Source organism: Pyxicephalus adspersus, chromosome 2, assembly GCF_032062135.1.
Source record: "Pyxicephalus adspersus chromosome 2, UCB_Pads_2.0, whole genome shotgun sequence".
NCBI lineage: Eukaryota > Metazoa > Chordata > Amphibia > Anura > Pyxicephalidae > Pyxicephalus > Pyxicephalus adspersus.
The window spans coordinates 98,565,488-98,589,022 of NC_092859.1; the positions used below are offsets into that span (position 1 = coordinate 98,565,488).

At 39.1% G+C, this 23,535-nt stretch overlaps 1 protein-coding gene and 1 long non-coding RNA gene across 3 annotated transcripts in view; one reads left to right on the top strand and one right to left on the bottom strand.

Annotated features, from left to right (window-relative positions):
- The window catches only part of LOC140324055 (uncharacterized), a 34,273-nt gene extending 33,120 nt beyond the window's left edge, over window positions 1-1,153 (bottom strand). For both annotated transcript variants that reach the window (XR_011919479.1, XR_011919478.1), the window contains exon 1: window positions 1,070-1,153. This is a non-coding gene — a long non-coding RNA (uncharacterized lncRNA). The remainder of the gene's footprint in view (window positions 1-1,069) is intronic.
- Window positions 1,056-20,205, top strand: HDAC10 (histone deacetylase 10). The gene is made up of 20 exons (XM_072401600.1): window positions 1,056-1,310; window positions 4,182-4,266; window positions 4,950-5,084; window positions 5,696-5,792; window positions 6,981-7,078; window positions 7,396-7,500; window positions 8,378-8,446; window positions 10,232-10,358; window positions 10,603-10,668; window positions 10,898-10,957; window positions 11,257-11,346; window positions 12,160-12,266; window positions 14,200-14,267; window positions 15,634-15,868; window positions 16,644-16,734; window positions 17,748-17,833; window positions 18,605-18,661; window positions 18,776-18,860; window positions 19,733-19,921; window positions 20,067-20,205. Exons 1-19 carry the CDS (start codon window positions 1,106-1,108, stop codon window positions 19,793-19,795), a joined length of 1,929 nt encoding a protein of 642 aa, XP_072257701.1. The 5' UTR covers window positions 1,056-1,105; the 3' UTR covers window positions 19,796-19,921; window positions 20,067-20,205.
- Window positions 20,206-23,535: the final 3,330 nt, after the last annotated feature.

A 23,535-nucleotide genomic window follows, 5' to 3' on the forward strand; every position in this document is an offset into this window, starting at 1 on the left:
CCCTTTACAATTCCACCCCAAGTGTGGCTCAGGGTTACTGTTTTTAGTACTGAAAATTAACCCCGAACCACACTCAGGAATACTGCCAGAAAGGGTAAATGAATGCAAATAAAGGTACATTTGTTTTATTGCATAAGAGACAAAGCCTGTCCTTCTTGCCATAAAGAACCTGCCTGCTCCCATCTTTTTTAGTTTAGTTTTGCATTAAAGTGAAACTAAAATAAAAAAAAACCCAAAAAACACAGTTACCTTTAATCCTGCAGATTTTTTGATCGTGCTGGAGAAGTCCTCAATGGGGTCCTGGCACCGAGGAAACCCCAGGGGCCCCATCTTCACCCCTCTCTGGCTACATCACCCGATCTTGCACTGCGCAGGCTCCTGTACAGGGGAAAAGAGGACGGATATCACTGCGTATGTGTGAGATCGCCAACTCTTTCCCCTCAGTGCAGGAAAATGCCCCTTCTGCACATGCCCGAAGTCAGGCATGTGAAAAAAGCAGCAGCCAGGAGCCTCAGCGCTCCCATTCAGTCTTGATCACAATGGCAATAAAGACAGAAAGGGGCGGTGCGTCACCTTTTCTTTTTCTGAAAAACTGAGTTGCAGTAAAAAAAAAATGTGAATTTTAAATTTTAAAAAAAAGTTTGCCTACTCTTTTGGTAAAGTAAAAAGTTTAGTTTAGACTTTTAGCAAGTTTTAGGAACATGCAAGGTTCCTATAGCCTATCAGACTCCAGTGTGAAAATGAGAGCAACAATGTACCAGAAGGGGGCGCTGTACGCAATCTCAGAGCGCTCCTGCCCAGCCATATACACGTAGCAAACCCATAAATGTTTTCTCATTCGCCACGGCCCAGCTCAAACCAATACACAGAGACTATTCTGCTTATAGCAAAAGCTGCCAGCTTCGGAAAATGGCGGCAGGCTGACCCTTGCCAGTCACACAAGAACGCGTTACCTCAGATATGTGTAAGGATACAGATTCTCTATGTTTTATTTACTCTGCACCGAGTTCAGTACAGATACATGTTGAAGCAGGGCATATAAAGTACCGGTGTCGCTTCACTACATTACCTGCACGGTGTGACACCACACGCCATAACACGGTGCATGGCAGCCGTGCGAACACAACATTACCTCAGGCGTCCCAGCTTCCGCTACTCCAACAAACTTTACACTATTGGTTCGCTGGATCAAGGGGGAGGGGCGCTGTCGCTGCCCAACCAATCAAGTGGCCGGATATCGCTTGTGAGCGGAGGGTTGGAGTTGTTCCCTGTATATGTGGGCACTGTGCCCATATCACATAGGCTGCCGGGTGAGTTGTGTCCGTGCGGAATCCCTTCCTGCAGGGCTGTGAGTGTACATGTGTGGGGTTTCCCATTTCCCTAGCCCTGTTTTGTTCTGCATGGCTGAGCAGAGAACTTGAAGCACAATATTATTTAGTGTGCCGGAGAGCAGGAAATGAAATAGGCTTTATGTTTTGCTGAATATATTTGTATATTGTTCCTTTCATTACTGCAATTGCTTTGCCCCATTGTTGTAGTGTTCAGTCACAAGAAGAAAACACCCAATACAGGTAGTCCCCGGGTTATATAAGGGATAGGGATAGGTTTGTTCTTCAGTTGAATTTGTATGTAAGTTGGAACAGGTACATTCTTTTAATAAATGCCATTAGGACAGATGTTTGTCTCAGCATATTATTAGCAGTGTGGTGTCAGTTATTGTATAAAATCCTCACTGTCAGCTAATCACAAACAAAGCAAAAAAAACGTTATGTAGTCTAGACATTTATTAACTTCTGGAGCAAGCTGTGCTTTGATATGCAAAAAGAAAAAGCTGCAGACTGTCTCGGTCATTAAAAAGTTACAAGAGGTTGCAGACAAGCAAAAAACTTCTGCAAGTTGTGCAAACTACCCCTCAAGCATCTGCCCTGCACACGGGCAAGCAGGGAAGCCCCGTTCGTATCTAGGAGTCGTCCATATGTCCAATATCCTTAACTCTGGGACTACTTGTACTTTAAGGTATAGTGGAAAATGGGACTTTTCTGTCACGTCTGCTTTTCTGCTTGGTGATTGGCTCAGTGCTGGTATTCCCTCAGCCGTGTGTAAGCTCTGACTAGCATAACCTGGAGTTTACACAGGATGAAAACAAACGCAATGTGTTTGAGAAGGGTAATAAAGCACATGATATGTCCAGAGATGAGGAATCGCCAGCCTAAATAAAATTCATTAAATACAAAGGAAGAAGGATCTTTGCTAAATTTGCAACATCAGACTGACCTAAGAAATGGCGACGGTGAAACATGGAAGCTGCTCGCATCCTTCTTGGACATTGAATATTCTAGGAGATTGGAGGCAGCCGTGAACTTGTCATTATCTGTTCCAAACTTCATTGCATCACAAGATTTTGGACAATATTCACAACAACAAGTGAATAAGATGAGGGCTGGCTAGATCTCCACATGTGCATGATCAGGATTTAGAGCAGCATCATCAGGCGGCCAGCTGTCAGGGGGAAGAAGTAACAGCCAGCACCAATCTTACCAGGATTGTAAATGGCGGGGGAAGGGAGCGAGACAATAAGATAACTTTAGCAGAGAAGGGCGTGTCTTTTATATATGTCTCATGTAATCATTTCATACAGGTATTGGTGGACATTTTTTTTTAAAGTGGAGCTAATTATAAAAACACAAAACTGTGAATAGATGGGCTCTTTATTTCACAAGGGACAGGCTATGTCTCCTCTTCAATAATACAAATTTGCCTGTTCTTGTGCAATCACAATGTGTACAGTTCTGGCATTACTGAACTGAATTTCTGGGAATGAATGAACTCCCACCCACATACATGGAAGTTGCTGCATTCTAGCGTATCTGGAGACAAATGTTTCCCTAGTTTTGGCTATAAAAGGAAGGATTAGAACCTCTGTTAGGCTTGTGAACTTCTGGGGGAAGTTTACCCTCTCTTTTTCCAGGTGACCAATATCATAAGACATAAAGTGATAGGAAATCCAAAGACGTACAGAGATATCATTTTCATTAGGTCACCTGTTCCAAAGACAACTCTTTAACCGAAGAATTTCACTTATTTGGAGAGATTTGCTTTCAGTTCCTGTTGTGTCTTTAGATAAAGCTGTTATTTCTACAAGGATTCACAATTTTGTACAATTACCTACCGTATTTTCTGGCGTATAGGACGACTGGGCGTATAAGACGACCCCAACTGATTGGTTAGAGTGGTCTGCCAATTAATTGGCAGACCACTGTAACCAATCAGTTGGGGGTCGTGTTATACGCCCAGTATTGTACTGTTCCTTCTGCCTGTCAGATCTCGCTATTGTGCGAGAACTGAGAGGCAGAAGGAACAGTACAGTACTGGTAATTGGAGGAGGGATACAGGAAGAGGTAACAGCCACTCGCGCGCTCCACACTCCTCCTCTGCTGGAGAGCCAATCCAGGCTCACATTCTCCTCTGTGTGCAGCTTGCTTCCCCTTGCTTCATACTCCCCGCACAGAGCAGGGACTCGGCCGCCCCGGATGTATGAAGCAAGGGGAAGCAAGCTGCAGGTAAGTACCTGGCGTATAAGACGACCCCTGACTTTGGCACAGATTTTTCGGGGTTAAAAAGTCGTCTTATATGCCGGAAAATATGGGTACTTTACATATAGTTACAGTTGCCTTGGATTTAGATATATCTAAGGCTGGGTTCACACGTGCAATGGTTCTTGTCTGATAATCGGCTCAGGGCCGATATCGGACGAGAATCTGGCGTGTGTACAGCGCTCGTGATCCATCGTCCGAAGGACCGTCCTGGCTGATCCTCGGACGATGGATGACGAACGATCATATTGGAAGTGAAGGGGGAGGGAGCGCAGCAGGGTGCTGCTCCGTAGTTCTCCCTCTCCATAGAGCAGAACGGAGGTGTATGTACAGTACTCTTTCATGCATCGTGCAGTCGTTAGTCCAACTACAATTATTGCATGTGTGTACATAGCCTTAAGCTTTGTCTGCTAAAGCCAAGGATCAAATTTATTGTGTAACTGATAAAAATTGAAAAATCGTCATTTCCAAAAATTCAACTGTGTTTGTCCTTGGAACTCAGGGACCATTAGGAGTAATACTACAGCACTGAATAACTTTTCTATTTACAGCTTTAATCTCTATTTCCCCCTTTGTATACCTGTGCAGGATTTTTCCATTTTGCTGCAATGGCTTTCTCAACGGCATTGGTGTATGATGAAGAAATGACCAGCTATAAGCTGCTATGGGACAAGTAAGTAAAATAATAATACAATTGTGTGCAAAATTTAAACATTTGTAAAACATGATCTGGAGTGTAAAGATGATAGATTTCTACCTAAGCACGGTCTGTTTGTCCAAAACCTTTTTCTTCTAGGACTTTTTTTTTTTTTAATTTGGTTTTATACTGCATGATACAGTTCATCATACAATTGCAGCCTATTCCCTCCATTTTTATATGTGCATGATGTAAAACAAGGTGGGGATGAAGTAACTTTGGTGCACACAAGTTACATCATCAGTGGCTGTCCATTGGCCAAACAGTAACATTGCAAGACCTGGTAGGAATACCAGAAAAGACGACTCCAATACCAGAGGAGGGCACTCTAATTGGTAAATGTGAAAGTATGTTGTGTATACTTACACATCATGGCTAAAGCTCTCCCCTACCAGCAGATTTTTTGCATTCTGTATTAATGAATGTTTTCTTGTATTGTAGTATACTTAATACAACAAAAGCCATAACTGAAACTTCTGCTTCTTGAACCTCGTGTGGACTAGACGGCAAACCACTAATTTTCTGCACTGCTACAGTTAAGGAGCTTATCCACACAGTGTTGATTGGTGTTCACTAATACAATATTCATCAATGTGCAACTTTTTGCAAAGTTGCTATAGTGCCAGAAAGCAATGCAATCTGTGTTTGTTTATTTACAGTGCAGAATGTGCCATTGAGGTACCAGAAAGAATTTCTTCATCTTACAAGAGGCTGCAGCATTATGGTCTTACAGAGAGATGTCTCCAGTTACCAGTCAGAGAAGCTACAGAGGAAGAGATAACATTAGTTCACAGGTACATCAGGGATAAACATTATGTGTGTATGTCACTAAATGTGATGTCTTTTTATACCATGGAAGTAGAATTATAAATAAATGTAGACACTGTTTGTGTAAAGTTGTAAAAGAGGTATAAGGCAAGATTAGTCACAATACGAAAGAAAATTATTTTCAGAATTATAAAAAAACAAAGAATAGTGTTTTTATTTTGACTTCTCCACTTATGTTTTCTATGATGTCCTTTTTTGTTTTGCAGAAAAAAAATCAATTTAACAGAGCTCAACCGCTTGGGCCTGAAACCTAATCAACTGAGAGATAGGAACCAATGACTCGCCTCCCTCCCAACCTGACTGTTTGCACTGTATAAAGTCTCATTCAGGGAGGGAGTCAAACAAACAAAAAAAGTTTCTGATGTGTGCCCCTTTGTTAAGCTTATAAAGCTTTTGTGCATTATGTGTTATGAGTTTATTGTAAAATTAAAAAAAGGAATAAAAAACTTGGATATAAACAACAAGGTAGTAGGCAGGAGATTTGCTGCAATAATATTTGCCCAAATTTCTACTTTAAAATAAATACGGATCCTAAACCATTCTGCTTTCAGTTAACAAGTTGCCTATTTCATTTTAGTCCGGAATACCTTGAAGTAGTGAAGAGGACACAGACCATGGATGTCGAAGAACTCAGGAAGACCTCAGAGAAGTATATTGCTGCATTCTTTCATCAGGTATGATTTAGAAATAGTATTATAAAACATATTTACTTTTCATCTCTGTTTTATTTTACTTTGTAACATCAGAGGATTACCAGAAAAGCATATACCGTATTTTTCGGCGTATAAGACGCTCCGGCCTATAAGACGCACCCAATTTTAAACGAGAAAAACCTAGAAAAAAAAGATTCTGAACAAAATACTAAAAAATCACTCTGTGTCAATGTATCGCCTTCTAATCACTCTGTGTCAATGTATCCCCTTCTAATCACTCTGACACAGAGTGATCAGAAGGGGATACATTGACACAGAGTGATTAGAAGGGGATACATTGACACAATGTATCCCCTTCTGATCACCCTGTGCCAAAAAATCATACTCACCCGATACCGCGATCCCGCGGGCTTCTTCTTCTCCTGGCTCTCCTCCCAGCTGCAGCGCGTGTCTCCTCCTCCTCTGAGCGAGGAGAAGCCGACACGCATACCCCCGCGATCCCATAAGCAGGCTGATCCAGCCTGCTTACCGGATCGCGAGGGCACGTGGTGTGCCGGCTTCTCCTCGCTCAGAGGAGGAGGGGACACGCGCTGCAGCCAGGAGGAGAGCCAGGAGAAGCCGACACCCGTGCCCCTGCGATCTCATAAGCAGGCTGGATCAGATGATCGGATGAGTATGATTTTTTTTTATTATATTTAACATGTATTCGGTGTATAAGACGCACCCACTTTTCCCCCCCCAGTTTTGGGGAAGAAAAAGTGCGTCTTATACGCCGAAAAATACGGTATTTGAAATATGTTATACGAGTGTGGGGAGATAATTTACAGCACCAAGCTTTTCTTGAAATTCCCAAGATGAAAAGTAACTCTCTTTTTAAACAACAAAATGTTAAAAAAAAAAAAACTGTGACAAACTGATTGCAGTTTTTTAGTGTTACACACTTGTGTCTGCGTGGACACCTGCGTAGAACACCTTTCTTCACTCTTCTTCTGAGTGTCAGATCTTCAGCCATTTTGATAGAGGAATGTAACTCAGAATTGGTCTGCTGAACAACCTGTAAAAACGTTTGTGAATGTAAAGAAGATCTAAACTCTAACTAGATTTGTGTCATTAACGAGTAATTAGTGTCTTTGACAGTAATAGTATACATAATGGAATACATTGCATTCCTTTGGTACAAAAACACTGACTGTAATTTTTTTTTCATAGAATTCATACCGCTGTGCTAAGCTGTCTCTTGGTGGCACACTGCAGCTTGTTGATGCTGTGATGTCAGGAAATGTACGAAATGGAATGGCTCTTATAAGGTAATATAAAAAAATATTTGTGGTTATTGCTGAAATATGATGCTGCTGGAAAGTCACTGGAGAATGCAAAATGTGTGCAGTTTTTCACAACATCTTGTGAAATTATACGCCAAGCATATAAAGGTTTAATAACAGCCAAGATACATGTAAAGAAGATGTCTGCAAAGCTCCCAGCATTCTTTTATGGCATGTTTAATTTAAACATCAATACAGTAAGATATAAAGCATTTGGTTTTGTTGGTAAAGTTATACACCAATATTTTGTTTGGTTACTTTATGTTGCAGTTTAAGATATGCAATAATATGTGTTTCTCTAGGCCTCCGGGACATCACAGTCAACCGAGTGAAAGCAATGGATTTTGTGTTTTCAATAATGTTGCAATAGCTGCTAAATATGCCAAAAACAAATATAACCTTCAAAGGTAAATATTCCAACTACAATGTCTTTTAATCATTGTACAGTTAAAAAAAAAGTTGTAACTAAATCAATTTAAAACCTATATACAGTATGTAAGTACGGATTATAAAATCTAGCAGCTAAGGATGTTCATGTCCCAATCAGTACTCAGTACATTAAACTTGATATTTCTTTTGACCTTTTCCTGGGATCCTAAGATTTGTATCCTGGGCTGTATGTATGACTTGTCCGTGAAGTTAATGAAATCAACTATAGTTAGAGCTTCATTTTAAGCAGGAAAGCTAATCTTCCAAGGCTAGAAATCTCCAATCTTTTATTTCAAGAACAATTGTTTTTTTTTGCCCTTTGTCACCTAAATGATGTCTCTCTATCTCAGTTCAGCACTTGTTGGCTTTTTATTGTAAGGAACAATTTCCGATTTTACACAGTGACATGGTGTTTGTACTTACAACTTGCCTAAGATAGTTTCTGTCTTTAACCTCAAGCAGATATTGTTTATCAGTTCCCCTGTTTGGCTTTAGTTCAACTTAAGGAGCTTTTTTGGATGTGGTAACAATCATTGGGCCTACATTTATTACAGCTCTCCAAGGCTGGAAAAGATACACTAGCAATACACCTGGATCATTCGGGTTCACTGATAAAACTGTATCTTCTCCAGCCTTGTGGAGCGCTTAATTCTCATTATATCTTGGTGTTCTAAATTTTTGGTATTTGCTGTAAAAAAGGTTTCCAGTTAAAAATAAATTTGTGCTATCCCTCTAATTATTAGTAATAATTGTGACACTTTGTAAATACTAAATATGCATATTCTTCTGTATACTGTTATATTCTAAAATGGGTATTTTTTTAGGAGTTTTATGTAATATACAATTTTATTACAGAATTTTAATTGTTGACTGGGATATTCACCATGGACAAGGGATCCAGGGCATCTTTGAAGATGATCCAAGGTGTGTGCTAATTATTCCTTTGTAATTCTACCTTCTATTATCAAATAACATTTGATTGCTTTAGCACAGAAAAATATAACAAACATAGCAAAGTTTTTTGTAAATTTAAAAAAGGTGTTTCTGTTTTATAGTTTGCTATTTTTTTTTGTTGTGTGACTAAAAAAGTAAGCTCAATAATGAAAAAAATATTTATGGTACAAAAGTGGAAGAAAGATAAAAGAACTGGTTATGCTAACTTATTATTTATAAGGGGTAAATTAAAAATACTTTTTTACCAACATTACCATGTAAAGCTAGGTACCCACGTGCAATTATTGTCGTTAGAAAACGAACGACTAAAGACAGATCAACGATTATGCATGATTATTTTGAACGATCGTATTGTGCACAATTCTTTACATGCTGTAACGATCCAATCATTCAAATATAATCCACCAATAATCTTGCTAGATACGATCGTTTAATTGATGCAGGAAGTGACATGTAAAGGAGAAAGTGTACTGCAGAACAATCCACGATACCTGAACGACCGTACACACAATAGATTGCGAACAATGGTCGCCCAATCAGATCCGCTGGGTTGGTCATTCGTTTCCAGCGACAATCCTCATTCATCAGCCTTGTTGTGCACTTTCTTTGTTAGCGATTATCGGATGAACGGTCCTTAGTCATTAATTTACAACGATAATTATTGCAGGTGTGTACGTAGCCTAAGCGATGTCATATGTAGACCAAAGGCCACACAGAGTTAAATGTCAATGCAAATTAAGTGAAAACAATACATTTATTCATTGTAATAACTTAATTACACTTGCAAACTATCTACTAGTGTCATTTCACACAACGATTGATTGGTTTTACAAGTATATGTTTGCATTCACAAGTGCTGCTGGAGTGTGTCCTGTTGGGAGCACATTCTGGCAGGATCTCAATCACTGCTGCCATAGAAAGATGCAGTTATATATTTCTCACTGAGGCTCACATGAAGCTGCAGACATTGTGAATATATTGTAGTAGAACAGAAGGTGGTAATTATTGCATTCCCAGGGTGAAACAATTTTGGAATGAAACTCCTGAAGTACTTATTAAGTGAATCTAATTGCAGGATTTTTTTGCCTTCCCGTCCTTTTTTTTGTTAGTAATATATTACAAATTTTTTTCTGGCTGGTCATAATATGAGCATATGTTGTAGCATGTGATCCATACTCAGCATATTTCTCTTGCTAGCCTAGACCACTGATCATGCACCCCCAGGGGTTTGACCATGACAGCCTGAGCCAACAGGTAGTTGGTGGGATGTCATTTAACTGTTTGTGTGGAAAATGGCTACAGGGAGACAGTAAGAACTGCATGTTTTTAATGCAGCAGGTACAGTTACAGAGCCATTAAAAATACATGCATAGAAAATATATCCAAAATGACAATAAATCTTGAAAACAAATTTCTTTCCAAAGTTTACAGGTTAACTTGGGACGTGTGACTCTTATTTGAAGTGCTTTTACTACTTGATATATAAATAATGTAAATACAGGTTCACAGTTTCTCTGTTAATAATGCTTATATGAATCCTAAGTACTATACTTTGCGTTATCATTTTCATGCTGTTTGATGAATTATTGGTCAGCCCTTTAGCTGTTTTTGGCTGTTTACTGAAGAGTTGGCTCACAATACATGAGTTGCCACCTGCCTACATGTTCTTCCCACCCAGCTCAAAACAATATCTGGGTTAAGCTCTGGTCTCTGTTATGCCTGTAGCTCATTTACCTATTATAATTTACACTTTAGTGTCCTATACTTTTCCTGGCATCGCTATGAACATGGATCATTCTGGCCAAATCTACGAGAGTCTGATTACGATTTTATTGGTAAAGGAAAAGGAACAGGCTACAATATAAACCTTCCTTGGAACAAGGTACAAAGTTTTGGTTACTCTATGACTGAATATCATATTAGTTTAAATGTTTACTAATGATAGTCATTGTCTGCTCTTTAATCTTAGTATTGTTTCATCCACTGCATGCACCAGATATTACACAGTTGCCATGGGAATTGGATATATTTGCTTTTGACAGCCTGCATTGTGTAATTATCTCTCACTTTTGTGAATTTGAAAATAATATTGTTACATTTTTGTTTCTTTTTACCATGGTTTTTAGATTGGCATGAGTAATGGAGATTATATTGCAGCCTTCTTTCATGTGCTTCTTCCTTTAGCATTTGAGGTAAGTTTTATGAAGCTGATGTTATGTTTCCAGGGGTCTAATTGTAATTCTTGGGCAATATACAGTATGTGAAATATGCAAATATATTGGACTTTATATGACACTTTTCATTTATTTACCCTTTTTCATCTGATATACAGTTTAAACTTTCAGAAAATATATAGAAAGATGCATGTAATCTTTTCTTTCAGACCAATGAAATAATAATACAAGTTTTTTGTATTTTCAGTTTAATCCTGAACTAGTCTTGATATCAGCTGGATATGATTCAGGAATAGGAGACCCTGAGGTATGTTGTGCATAATGTTTCTTTAGAAAAAAAATGTATTTAAAAAATAATTCTGTCATGAAGCATAACAACTTAACAACTGATGAGGCTCTGATGGAAGCGGTCATTCTTGTAGTTGTGTGCTGCATAACGGTTTCAAAGTTGAATGGGTTCATTATCACTGCCATTTGAATGAGTATGCAGCAAATGAACCAGTAAATTTCTGCTTAATTCAGAGCAAATTGTATTTAGAAGTGTGGTAATAAAGTTTTAACAAGGTAAAAAATGAAATTGGTGTACACTTCTACTATGTTTTACAGGGACTTATGCGGGCGACCCCAGAGTGTTTTTCCCACCTGACTCACCTACTTATGCACGTTGGCAATGGTAAACTTTGTGCTGTCCTTGAGGTAAATGGTTATCTACCGTTTCCTACATTTGTCACTTAATACTAAGATTCTGATTGATCTAATTAACTCCCACTTACCCCATAAGATATAAAACATATGTATAAATACAATTTTTAAGTTAACTGACATATTATAATTTTTAAAAGTGAATCAAAGCCCTGGCATTTTTTTTCACCCTTTTTCTTTGTTAAATATATTTCTTTATTTTCAAAGCTATCATGTGCAAAGTTGCTGTGTTATCTCATGAGTAGCCCTCACATTTCTTATATTGGGACTGTATAACAATTTTTTTATGGAGAATAAGCTATAGAGAAGGTTTGACTAACTTAGTAAAAGACAGCTGGGAAGTGCCAACACCCCTATGTTTCAGGTACGTCAATAAAAAAATTGCTGTAAGTATAAAGTACAGGTCACATACTTGCTGCTTTGCCACCCTCCCATCAAGGCCAAACCCCAGAGGTTCGGAGAGGTAAAAAGCTCTGATATTTCCAGGTGTTGGAATTCGCTTGTGCCAAAAGTTGATACGAGAAGGGCCTACAGTTTGATTAGTGTGCTGTTGCTCCATTATTGTCCAGTCAGTCAGACGTCAGGAGACGGGTTTGTGACTAAAAACTGACTATTGCTTAACTGCAGTAAAGACCTGAGTATGCTGTTTGGCTGGAGTCATCAGGGTTGCTAGTTGTATATCATATAATAATTGTTTTGCTCAGCAGGTCATGGTTCAATGCATTTTACTTTTATTCAAGGCTGTTTGTTTGCAATGTGACAGTTCAGTATGTTGAATTCTTAATAAGCAATTATCTGGAATTACAGGGTGGTTATAATCTGAGATCTCTGGCGGAATCTGTCTCCATGACTGTAAGAACATTGCTTGGAGATCCCTTGCCAAGGCTATCTGGAGAAACTGAGCCATGTTTCAGGTATACTTGCAATTAAAATGATTGTCCTTTATCCTGTTTTGTTTTTACTGTTGGAGAGTATATGGGATTCTTCAGAAAAATGTTATATATTATACATAAAAACCAGCTAGTGATTTACAAGCTTGTATTTAAGTATATCAAATGTAACTTTTAATTTTTCAGTTTGCAACTGATAATTGCTATTTCATCCTAAATTTTATATGTATGTTTTTTGTATTGTCTTGTATACATACATAGACATATTTTATCCTAACTTTCTATATTCTGCTCTTGTAGGCTTGTTCAATGTGTAAAGGAGCAATAATCCATACCAAACATTTAGTATCCATCTTTCAGTGGTCCACTTTGCACTACTTTACCTAAACCTTCTAATTAGCCATATACATTCCAGGTACATCTTACAATGTCCAGTGTTTTACAGTTTTAGCCCTAAGGCTACGTGCAATCGTTTTCGTCGGATAATCGTCTCAGGGCCAATATCAGCAAGAATCTTATGTGTGTACAGCTGTTCGTGCATCGTCTGAACGACCGTCCTGTCCGATCCACAGACAATGAACGATAAATGATATTAATGAAAGTGAAAAAAGAGAGCGTGCAGCAGGGTGCCGCTCTGTCGTTCTCCCCTCTCCATAGAAAAGAACAGTGCTGTATGTACAGCACTCTTTCATGCATCGTGCAGTTGTTAGTCATTGGAAAGGATCATGAAAATGATTATTGCAATTATTGCACATGTGTATGTAGATTAAGGCAACCACAGTCACAGTAAAAAAGCCTGTTATCTATCAGTAGCGGGCAGATTGTTACCCTTGCTTGCGGTGGAGGAGCAGGGGTCTAATTGCAGATTCTAATAATGACCTATAGCTCTGCAGTCAAAGCTCATGTTTACTCCCTGGTTAGATATTTCTGCAAGGGGCATTCTCCGGCCTTCTAAAAAATTCACTACTTCTCCCACAGGGCAGAAGTCCAGGAGGTTTGTTTACTCAGGCTTCGACTAATTTTTTTTTTTAAACAAATTGTAATACTTTGCACACCTTTTGTTATATAGAATGTATTTTGATAATTTAAATGGAAATTTCAATTGGGCTTTATTATACCTATTTCCTTTATACTCTTCACAATTAAAGCTGAACTCTGGGTAAAACATCTAATTACACAGGTGAATGACATATATGCGGGCTTTGTTACCTACCAAGGGATTTGTATTTCTGTTTATATCTGGCATTTCCACAGCCCCACCAGACAGCACAGCCAACATAATGACCTAACTTTCTCTACTTCTCTACTCAAGTTACATAATACAACCAGTTCTATTCCTGCTCCCTGTCTGTGACTGGACAGTAAAAGAGAAGCGGCAGACTGATATTATCTCTGTCACTCTGCTCTCTCTTCACATGTTACCTATTAGGACGTGATCACTGCGGCAACACTGATTTGAGCAGCTTTTTGGTCTTCCAGACGGAGCTGTGCTGTATAGGTAATTTCACATACTAAAACCAACTTGAATTCAGGCACATACACTAGTTGCTTTTAAAAATAAACTTAACAAAGAACATGTATACAAAAATTACCATTCCTAAAGTAACAGGTAAAGTTAAGATGACTGAAGTTTTCTGGAAATTTCATAGAATACAGCCTTCCCAGTAGAGTCGCTGCTCTTGTTTAGGGTACTCTGTGTATGTATGCTCTGCATTCCCGAGGACTCTACTCAGTTGGAAGGTGATGGCACCACCAGTAGTAGATTCTGATAGTGTAAGTATAACCCCAGATTTACCCTTTACAGATATATTTATTATGTACATATAGTAGGTAGTTTGGGGAGACTTTCACAAGCTTTCTCTAGTTCAGCAATTTACAGAAGATGATGTCCCCTTTCTGGAGTGCTCTGTTTGAACCAAAAAGTCAATAGATATATTCTTTTTTTTTTCTTTTGCAGTGCATTAGAGTCTATTCAGAATGCAAGACATGTGCATGCTCCATATTGGAAGTGTTTATTGCATGATGGTAATATTCCATTTGATTTATCTGTATTTTCTTTACAGAAATACAGAAATGTTTCTGTTTATTTTGATAGATAGCAAGTGGTATCAGAATTAATTATCTGTATTTTCTTTACATATTCTTTGTTAGATTGAAACAATTTGCTAAACTGTATTTAGTTAAAGGTCATTTTTTAATGCTTGATATGATCAGAAAGCATAACTGTAAAATTTTCAAAATTAAAAGAGCCCCTTTAAATGGGACTGCCCTGCAATAAAATAGTTTACTCGCCTCTCCAGCAGTCTAGATCTTTTTGGGATTGTTGGTTGTATATTTAAGTACTAAGCCAGTTTTGCATTTTTACTGAAAGGTCCCTTCTATTACTGTAGGCATACATTTACATCTGCTATACATGCCATTTACAATGCAGAATCCTGTAAGGGAGATTATAGGTGATTAAACACTACTTTTATGCAAGACTGTGGTGGCAAAAACAATTCTTAGATAAACTTGAGTTGAATTTAAATCTGCTTTTAATAATGCAATATAATGTCCTTATTCACAGATCATAGTCATAAATAAAGAACTCCTCTAGGAACAGTCAGCGAGTTGATTATTTCGTTATTTTATATATTACTAATTTAAAACTTCTTCTTGGAAACAATGTATTTAATTTCCATTTTTTCACTTTTTCAAGTTTTGTCTTTTGATTTAAAATTACTGTGTATTTTATAACCTCTTATATAAATAAAATAAAAAATTAGGCTTAGCTATAGATTTATAACATTAACCTGCAACTTTGCAAGTTAAGGTTCTAAACGGAAGCTTGAATTTTTTGTGGCAGTAACTGGTTTAAATAGCCAATTAGGTAGCGTCCTCTTCTATACAGTAGATCTTTGGTTTGTTCCTGGATTGAATCATACCCAATGGTTCAATATTTTTGTTAGTTAGGCTACGTACACAGGTATTGTGAAAGATCATTTCCAACTACAATTATTGCACGTTTGTGCGTAACCTTTGTGTCAAATCATCAAAAGGCAGCAGTAAACCCAAAAGTACAAAACATCCTGCCTACCTAAATGGACTATTTTACTGTAAGATTTTACAAAGCCTCTTCTCTTTTCACCTTTAATTCATGATCCCTTGAAGCCTGAAGTGACTTTGCTAGTCAATATTAAAACAGATGAGGCTAAAAAATAAACATTGAAAGAAAGAAATTAGTTTTGCACAGCACCACATTTACAGAGCAGTTGTATAATGTCCTTATTTACCAATGTATCCAAGTGTCTAACATTTAGGAATACTTTTATCTGTTAGATCAGTTAAGGAATATCTTGTATGACTTGAGCCTATAAGTTTTATTTATACATATTCTATTCAATTACAACAGAAACTAGATTGATACAGGAGCCAAGTACTAAAGGATTGCCCACAGCCAGCCCTCCACATACAGATGCTTACACTATTGATGAATTTCTGGAAAATCACATGAAGAAAATCCTGCATTCTATGCCCCAGTCCACAACCTTTGTACTACCTCCTGGGGCAAGCACTCCTAGACTACCTACTAATGTGCAGATGGAAGAGAGCACAGTGCCCAGTGAACAAGTAAAGGCCGCAATAAGGTATTTATTTTAAGATATTTTACACAATAACACTCCGATCATTTCTAATATGGTTGAGAAAAAATTCTCATAATTTTTAAAAAGCTTATCTCCATGTTTTAGGCAATACAGTTTCTCCTATATGAAGTGTAACTACAGGAAACATAAAAAATTACATGTACAGTAACATGTTGATATCATTACCACTTTTTATAATCTGTTAATTTCTTAACAGTGATCCTTATTTCATATTTGTGGTGTGAAAAATAATGCAACAACGACCTTTTCACTTCAGCTTGGCTTGAAAACATGTTATTAGGTATTAGACTAGCCATGTGTGTTTAGATGTGGTAGATTGCATTTCTGACAGGCTCTAGTATTTGACTTGAATGGAAATATGTTGACTAGCACACAAAACATTCAGCATTCGGGGATGTTTCCCACAGATTCTGAACATGTGCTAGTATTAATGGGCTGTATAGAAAAGTGTTTTGTTTTTTGTTTTTTTATTAGCTTGGAAAGGCAACATAAATCAGTACTATGCATCTGCTGTGAAAAAAAGCCCAAATGTATGTTACTTTAAACCTATACTGTTAGAAAAAAAAGTGAATGAACAGCTGCTGTTATTTATAGTTATTTACAATTCCTTAGATAAGGATTCAAAACACCCTACTGGTATAAAGAATTGTGATCCCGTAATATTGTAAATTGAATAATGAATATTTGTCTAATGCGTTTATGCTTCTCCCAAACTGTATTTATCTATTCCAAAAACATTTCCTTTTTGTGTATTCAGTGTTTTCAGCAAAGAGAGTTTGGGTAATGAAAGCCTGCTGACAGTTGTGGGCAGAACATTAGCTGTCATAGAAAAAATTGCAAACAGGCAGGTATGTTTCAAGTACATTTTGTTCTTTTTATTATAATATTTGACATGTTACTAATCTGGCCAGTTTGTTGTGATTCTTAAAATGTTAAAAAGTATAATGAAAAAGTGAAATAATTTATTATTTGTGATTGTTGTTCACATCAGTCTTGTGTAGCGTAATCAGTCTTGTCCTCAGTGTCGATCCTGAGATCCATGGATTGTTCATATTTCTGTACAGTACCAGGCAGTGAAAGCTAAAATCTGAGCAACACCTTCCAACGAGTTAGAACTAGATTCTGACACACGCTGTAAGAACAGACCAAATGCTATCTATCGGTGGAAATTGTATACTAGAAGCCTTGAAACTTGTTAGATGGAATGAATTGGTGTGTAAATTGTAGCTGGCATTTATTAGCTATAGGAAGGACCTAAAAGCAGCTGCAGCCAAATCCTTCAATTTCCCCTGTGGTTTAAGATGGCACTTCTTATGGTAAAATACTATCACTAATTGCTTTAGCACCCAGTGTGCTGCTCACAGTATGCTCCCATGTGTGCACTAAAATTTATAGCTGCATGTCGCAGCATAATCCAGCCCAACCTTAGTGGTCATGCTCTCAGCAGTACACCCCCTTCAGGGTTGTTATCAGCATGCAGTTGACCTTCAAATATGGGCTTTACAGCAGCAGGTAATGAAGCCTTCCTCAAAGCTCATACACCTGCACATGGTTAATGTAATTCTGGATAACTCTAATGCTTTTAGAAAATCATATATACTTACTACTTTTAACAAACCATTATTGACTTTTAGTTATAAAGCTCCCTTCCTGCTGCTGCCTATCACTGATACTCCTGCCCTCTCTACTTCTACTTCAGTCTTACTTTTCAAAAAGATAGTTTTTTAGACTTAGAAGAAGAAAATAAGACAGTACCCATTTTTCTGGACCTCTTCTGCAACAACCTGTTTGCTACACTATCAATTTACATGACATAAACTGTAGAGCAGAATTCTTACTGATACATTTTTTTTCATTATAGACTAAGAATTGTATTGCATTATCCCCAAACCCATCTCTCTCCACTCAAGTCGCATTGAAATATGTGTCACACCTGAGCCTGAAACGGTAAATAGTTTAGAATCTCTTAAAAATGTGTTTTAGGTAAAAAAGAATTGTTTAGGCAATTTAGTGTTCTGTTACCAGCAAATGTTATGGTAAAGTAAGGAGCAGTTCAGAATGGTGGTGTTCTGTGTATTGCTAAATATTAATATCAAATGAGCAGAACCAATTTCAATTTAGTGAGTAGCCTGGTAGTTTACCCTTTATGTCGGTAAAGTATATAAAGATGGCCATAAATGCATGGCAAGAAACTTCCATATTGTTTTAGCAAACTCTTACAATGTATTTATTGTGGAGTATTTTTATTACTAACTTACGAACTATCCATCTCTACCATCTAACTGGGTGAATGACTTAAGTCCATACACAGATAAAATAAAGGCAATTTAGGTCTAAATGTCTACCCACACCGAGGCATGCAGTAGGGTTAAAGTGGAGCTGTCTAAGGGACCCAACCTTGCTGGCCTTTAGCTCTAGCTGCACAGAGAAAAAGGGGGAGAAGATTCAGAACGTCTCATGGACAACCTAAAGATATTTGAAAGAAATAATTACACTTTAAAAAAACTGCAAAAGGTAAACATATGCTGTGGGGGTTATACCGTATACAGTTATTTCTGTATAGACATAGAGATAGCTCATGTGACCTAATTGAAAAAATGTAAAGAAAGCAATTTTTAATAATTAAATTGCTGTAAAATATGGAATAAATGCTTAGTGCAGTTTGTGGGTTTAGATGAGTTTGCAAGTTGTTACATATTGAATATTTCTTATCAACAGGGTGTTTTGTGTCAATATTGGAGATATAGATCCTGTACTTCATTCAACAAACGATGGGTAGGTTGGTGAATTTTGACTTCAAATTAGGTAGTTGTACATTTTGTTGTTATATTTTTAATTTTTGTGTGTTTTACCGAAAAATACTTATGTAGACTTTAATATACATTATAGGAAAACTTTTATGCTCAGCATATCCAATGACAAACCAGCTGAAAAGGTTAATTCACACTATCAGTGGTTTCTAAAGTGGAATGAGGTAAGTAAACTGCAGACCTTCATTACGCATTGCCAATAAAACAGGCTGCATCCAGGTACCCTTCATGAACAATACTGCCCATGTCACTAGCTCTTTGCATTGGTTATAGCTACAAGTGGCTTACAGCCCTGTGTGCCTTTCACTGTAACAATTTTATCATACTTGGTTGTTATTGCTTATGTATACATTTTTTATTTGACAGTTTTAATCACCTAATTTTGAATAGTGATTTATGTGGTAAAATAATTTAAAAGATTGTTACATACATAGTTGTAATTACATTTACCTCACAGCTAACATTGGGCAGGATCTTCTACTCCTCCTGTATCATTGTATGTACTTGTCTTTGATGCAGATTTGTCATCTGCATCCCCTATTTATTGTAGAGCACTGCAAAGTGTGGGTGCTTTAAATAAAGGTTATTACTTATAACACTAAAGTCATTGGTCTACAGGTTTAAAGCATGGATAGCGTGGCGAGGGGTGAAAGCTCAGTCTGATTGCAGTTCGTGTCCTAGTTGAAGAGATTCTCTTCACATTTTTCTTAGTGACAGGGTATTACAAGAACACAAAATGATACTAAATCTCTTCAGTGGGGACAGATGTGTTACTATTTTTTTAAAAGATTGTGGAGAAAAGTGATACAAAAAAAACACAAACCTCAGTGTCCTTAAAATGAGAAGAAATATCCTCATTGAAGGTCACAGACAGTATAAAATTGATAGTAGTTTTAAGCCTTCCTTACTCTAGCCAAACCTAAAAAAAAGTTTTGCTTAAAGTTGGGCCTAAATTTATTGCAACACAGGATCAGAAGTATGGCCTTCATGTCATTTTATCTGAGATAATCTATAAACTACTTTTGTCTCCTCACAGACTCTTGGAGAAGGCAGCAGTTTCTTCTATGCACTTTTGCGATTTATTCTTCCAGTGGCCTAAGGCTATCAGCCGGATCTTGTTATTATATCAGTGGAGAACAGCAGAAGCATTGGTACAAAGGATATTCTTCTGCTCACTAGCCTGCTACAGGGTTTGTCTGAAGGAACTGTTCTTTCTATTGTTCCGGTAAGCTTAGCCATGAACTTTTTTTATCGGTTTTGAGAAACATCTGTAACAGGTCACATATTTGACTTGAAATAACATAAAACCATATTTTAATACAGAAAGTTTTTGCTGTACTTTTCCATTAATTTATTGTTATTATTTTCAGGAATCTGAACTTGAGCTGACAGAGGCCTTGTGTAATGTTCTGGGAGGCTGCCAATCAGGAATGGACTTCGGTCCTTACAAACCTCCTACTGAAGAATGTGTACTGGCCTTAAAGAATGAGGCAGTTGTTATGGAGAAAAAATGGAAATTACTGCAGTGTTTTGGTAAGTCACTGTCTTTGTAAAATGTGTTATTATTTTCTTGAAAACAACCTTGCAGTTAAGAGAATATCTATCATTTTATTCAACTAATAATAATAATTAGTTTTAAAGTGTTTAAAACTAAACTTTGGCGCGGGAGATGGCCACAATAATCCTGTGCCAGCCACGATGTGCAGCAATCTGGGCTTCTTTTGCACCATCAATGAGCAAGGCACGCAAGGGGAGAGTGGGGAAGCCTGCTCCCACCTCAGCATCACAGCTCCTGATGGATCAACCCTCCATTAGGGATTATATCGTTGAGGCTCAGTCGGATCCCTCACAGGCCTCCAAGATGGCGCTGGCACGCTCCCCTGCCACTTGGCAATAGAGCGTGCAGATGAGCAGAGCGGACACACAGGGCTCCCCAGAACAGATGGATGCTTACCCTCATGAGTAGAGGGACCCTCCAGCCTCCTACCTACGGGATCCAGGATCTCCAGCCATGAGTCCGGTGAGTCAGGGACGGTTGGAGGGTTCCCCCTGCCCTACAGCATCTCCCCATCGGCCCCCTTCCCAGTCCCCATCGGCCCCCTTCCCAGTCCCCGGATCCAATACCCACCCAGTTGGATGCACTGACACCAGCAGCATTTAGGCAGGGGGACTCCTTTCCTGTGCACAGCGACCCAGCCCAGGGCTCTGGTGGGTTTCCCGCATCAGGCCCCCCCCCCTCTTTGCCACGGTGGTCTCCTCTCCAGCAGAATCCTCAGCACCATCAGAGGACACCAGAAGGGCAGAATCCACCCCCATGAACCTATCCTCCAGACATCACGCCGGGGATAACTTCCCCAGATGGGCACCCACCTCTCCCCTGGCAAAAGTACATTCTGCTTTTGCCCACTAAAGCAGATTTTCTAAATCTAGTTGCTGAGGTTCGGACCACTTGTCACTCAGAAATTGGGGCCATACATAGTGACCTGCAGTTGTTGGCGGCCAGAGTACATAAATTGGATGGCAATGTTCAACAAGCTAAAGGGGACATTGAGACCCTCACTCACAAATCCCTGGAAAGTTCTCAAAAACTTGGACTTGGACAATAAAAGTCGCAGGAATAATATTAGGGTTCGGGGCCTACCTGAAGCCACCCAAGATGCTGATTTGAAATTGGTTCTGCAAGCTTTTTTCAGCTGTGTGCTGGGACGCCCTGCCGCTAGAGAAATTAAAATTACCAGGGCCTTTCGCACCTCCAGACAACCTGGCACAGCATCCAGACCACGTGATGTTCTCTGTCAACTGGACACTGCTGACCTGAAGCATGGGATCATGGCCACTGCTAGGAATATCCGCAGTCTTCAATTTGATGGTGCTCCCCTTCAGCTGTCCCAGGACTTATCGTGGCATACCCTGCAACAACGTCGCTTGCTACAACTGTTGCTTACTGTGCTCTGGGATAACCGTCTTCCTTATAGATGGGGCTTCCTTTTTAGCCTGAGTGTCCACAGAGTGTCCACTGAGTGCCCAGAGGATCTTGCCGCCTTTTGTAGGGATCTGGGTTATGATCGCCCGAAACTTCCCGGATGGGAACCTGAGGCTCCCCCTCGCCCATGCTCTTCCCCCATAGAAGGCAGTGACATCCAAGCGACGCCTGGCACGTCCTCCACTGGACCCTCCATCCCCACTAGACCGAGACGCTAGTATAGGTTCATGCTTGAAATGTTATTTTGACCATGCACTTTTTTTTCCGGGGGGGAAGACTATACTGTTTTACACTTGAAAGGTGATTTTGACTGTGCACTGTTCTACATTTGCCTTAATGCTGTTTTTCAGCTATCACTGGACAACTGATATCTAGACTGTGTAGACTTTTTTTGAATCTACCCCAGTGCTGTTTCTCTGGCTGTCACTAAACAGCTGCTATTCTAGATAGTAATTTAGATATATTGCTATGTTCCCCATTTATCTAGCTGCCCCAGGGGGGCTTTTCCAGGTGCTGTAACGCCTCAAGTGGTCAATGCTGACTGTTGAGATAATGATGACTTGCTTCTGGCTTAATTGCTCCTCTGTTGTGGCCCTCTGGGCCTTTTGCCCTTCCAGGAGGATATGTCCACCCACCAGGTGGTTTTGTTCCCAGACTCCCCGTATGGGGGGACAGGGTCCGGCAGGTGTCAGACCTCCTCTGGTTGACGATGTTTGACTTAACATTCACTAGTTACTTTTCTTTGGTGCCCTTTTCTTTCCCTTTTGAGCATTCCTGCTCTAATCCTGGTTTCCGTTGGAAGTGTGACACATTGCTTGACTATACCTGGGCTAATGCTACTCTTAGGCCACCCACATCTGATTGTCCTATCTTGCTGAAGAGGAAAGCTGCTGCCTTTGGACTCCTCCATATCTACTATGGCTGCTAAAATATTGTTCTTTAAAGGGTCTGAACTCCAACAGGAAGCAGAAGCTGGCCTTTAGAGAATCCAAGAGTCTTTCTCCTGAGGTCGTCTTCCTGCAAGAGACACACATTTTGACAGTTCAGGCTCCTTTAACTTTGCCTCTAAACTTTACTCTCAGGTGTACATGGCTAATTCACTATAAAAAAGGTCTGGTGTTGCTATCCTTTTGAAACCTTCCAAAAGTTCTCATTGTCCCGTTCGATTGTAGATCCAGAAGGCAGATTCCTCGTTTTACATGGAACCCTACAGGGTATATCTATCACTTTATGTAACCTATATGCCCAAAAGGTGGGCCAAACTCAAATCCTCTCTAAAACACTATCATTTGAACATACCATAGTTCTCCCCAGAGGCTTTTAGCCGGTTGCTCCGCCCGGCTGATTTGAATACCCCGCCCAGCTCTCGGCAGCTCTCATCCTCGGATGCACAGATCTCAGGCTGCTGTGTGTGGGAGAACACTGCATACCTTTTTGGTAGTTGGCAGGGACTTTAATTTAATGGTTTCCCCGACACAGGATAGGCTTACTCTCCATGATGCCACCCTCACTCGCAATTAATGCAGCATTCTAGAGCTTTTACGGTTGATTCGCAGGCACCAGCTTTATGATAACTGGTGGATTCATCATCCCACTGGGAAGCAGTTTTCTTTTTACTCCCCTAATAGATTATATCTTCACTAATCTGCTGCGTGACAGTGTGTCCTCTGAGTTAACACCCCCCCCCCCAACCTGATCAGATCATGCCCCTATTGCACTAGATATTGTTTTCTCCCCTGCCACTGCTAGAGTCTGCCACTGGAGATTAAACGATTTTTTGCTCAAAAATGAAGGTACCAAATCAGTGCTAACTGGGATTGTGGGAATTATTTTCAGGACAATAAGGGTTTAGTGGT

What these genes read in the sequence shown, in the direction of transcription:
- HDAC10 (XM_072401600.1), top strand. Translation starts at nt 1,106, where the DNA reads ATGGCAGCCGTGCGAACACAACATTACCTCAGGCGTCCCAGCTTCCGC. An exon ending in ATCTTTGAAGATGATCCAAG is followed by an intron (nt 8,447 to 10,231) that starts GTGTGTGCTAAT and finishes TTTACACTTTAG; the next exon opens with TGTCCTATACTTTTCCTGGC. An exon ending in CAAGTAAAGGCCGCAATAAG is followed by an intron (nt 15,869 to 16,643) that starts GTATTTATTTTA and finishes TTGTGTATTCAG; the next exon opens with TGTTTTCAGCAAAGAGAGTT.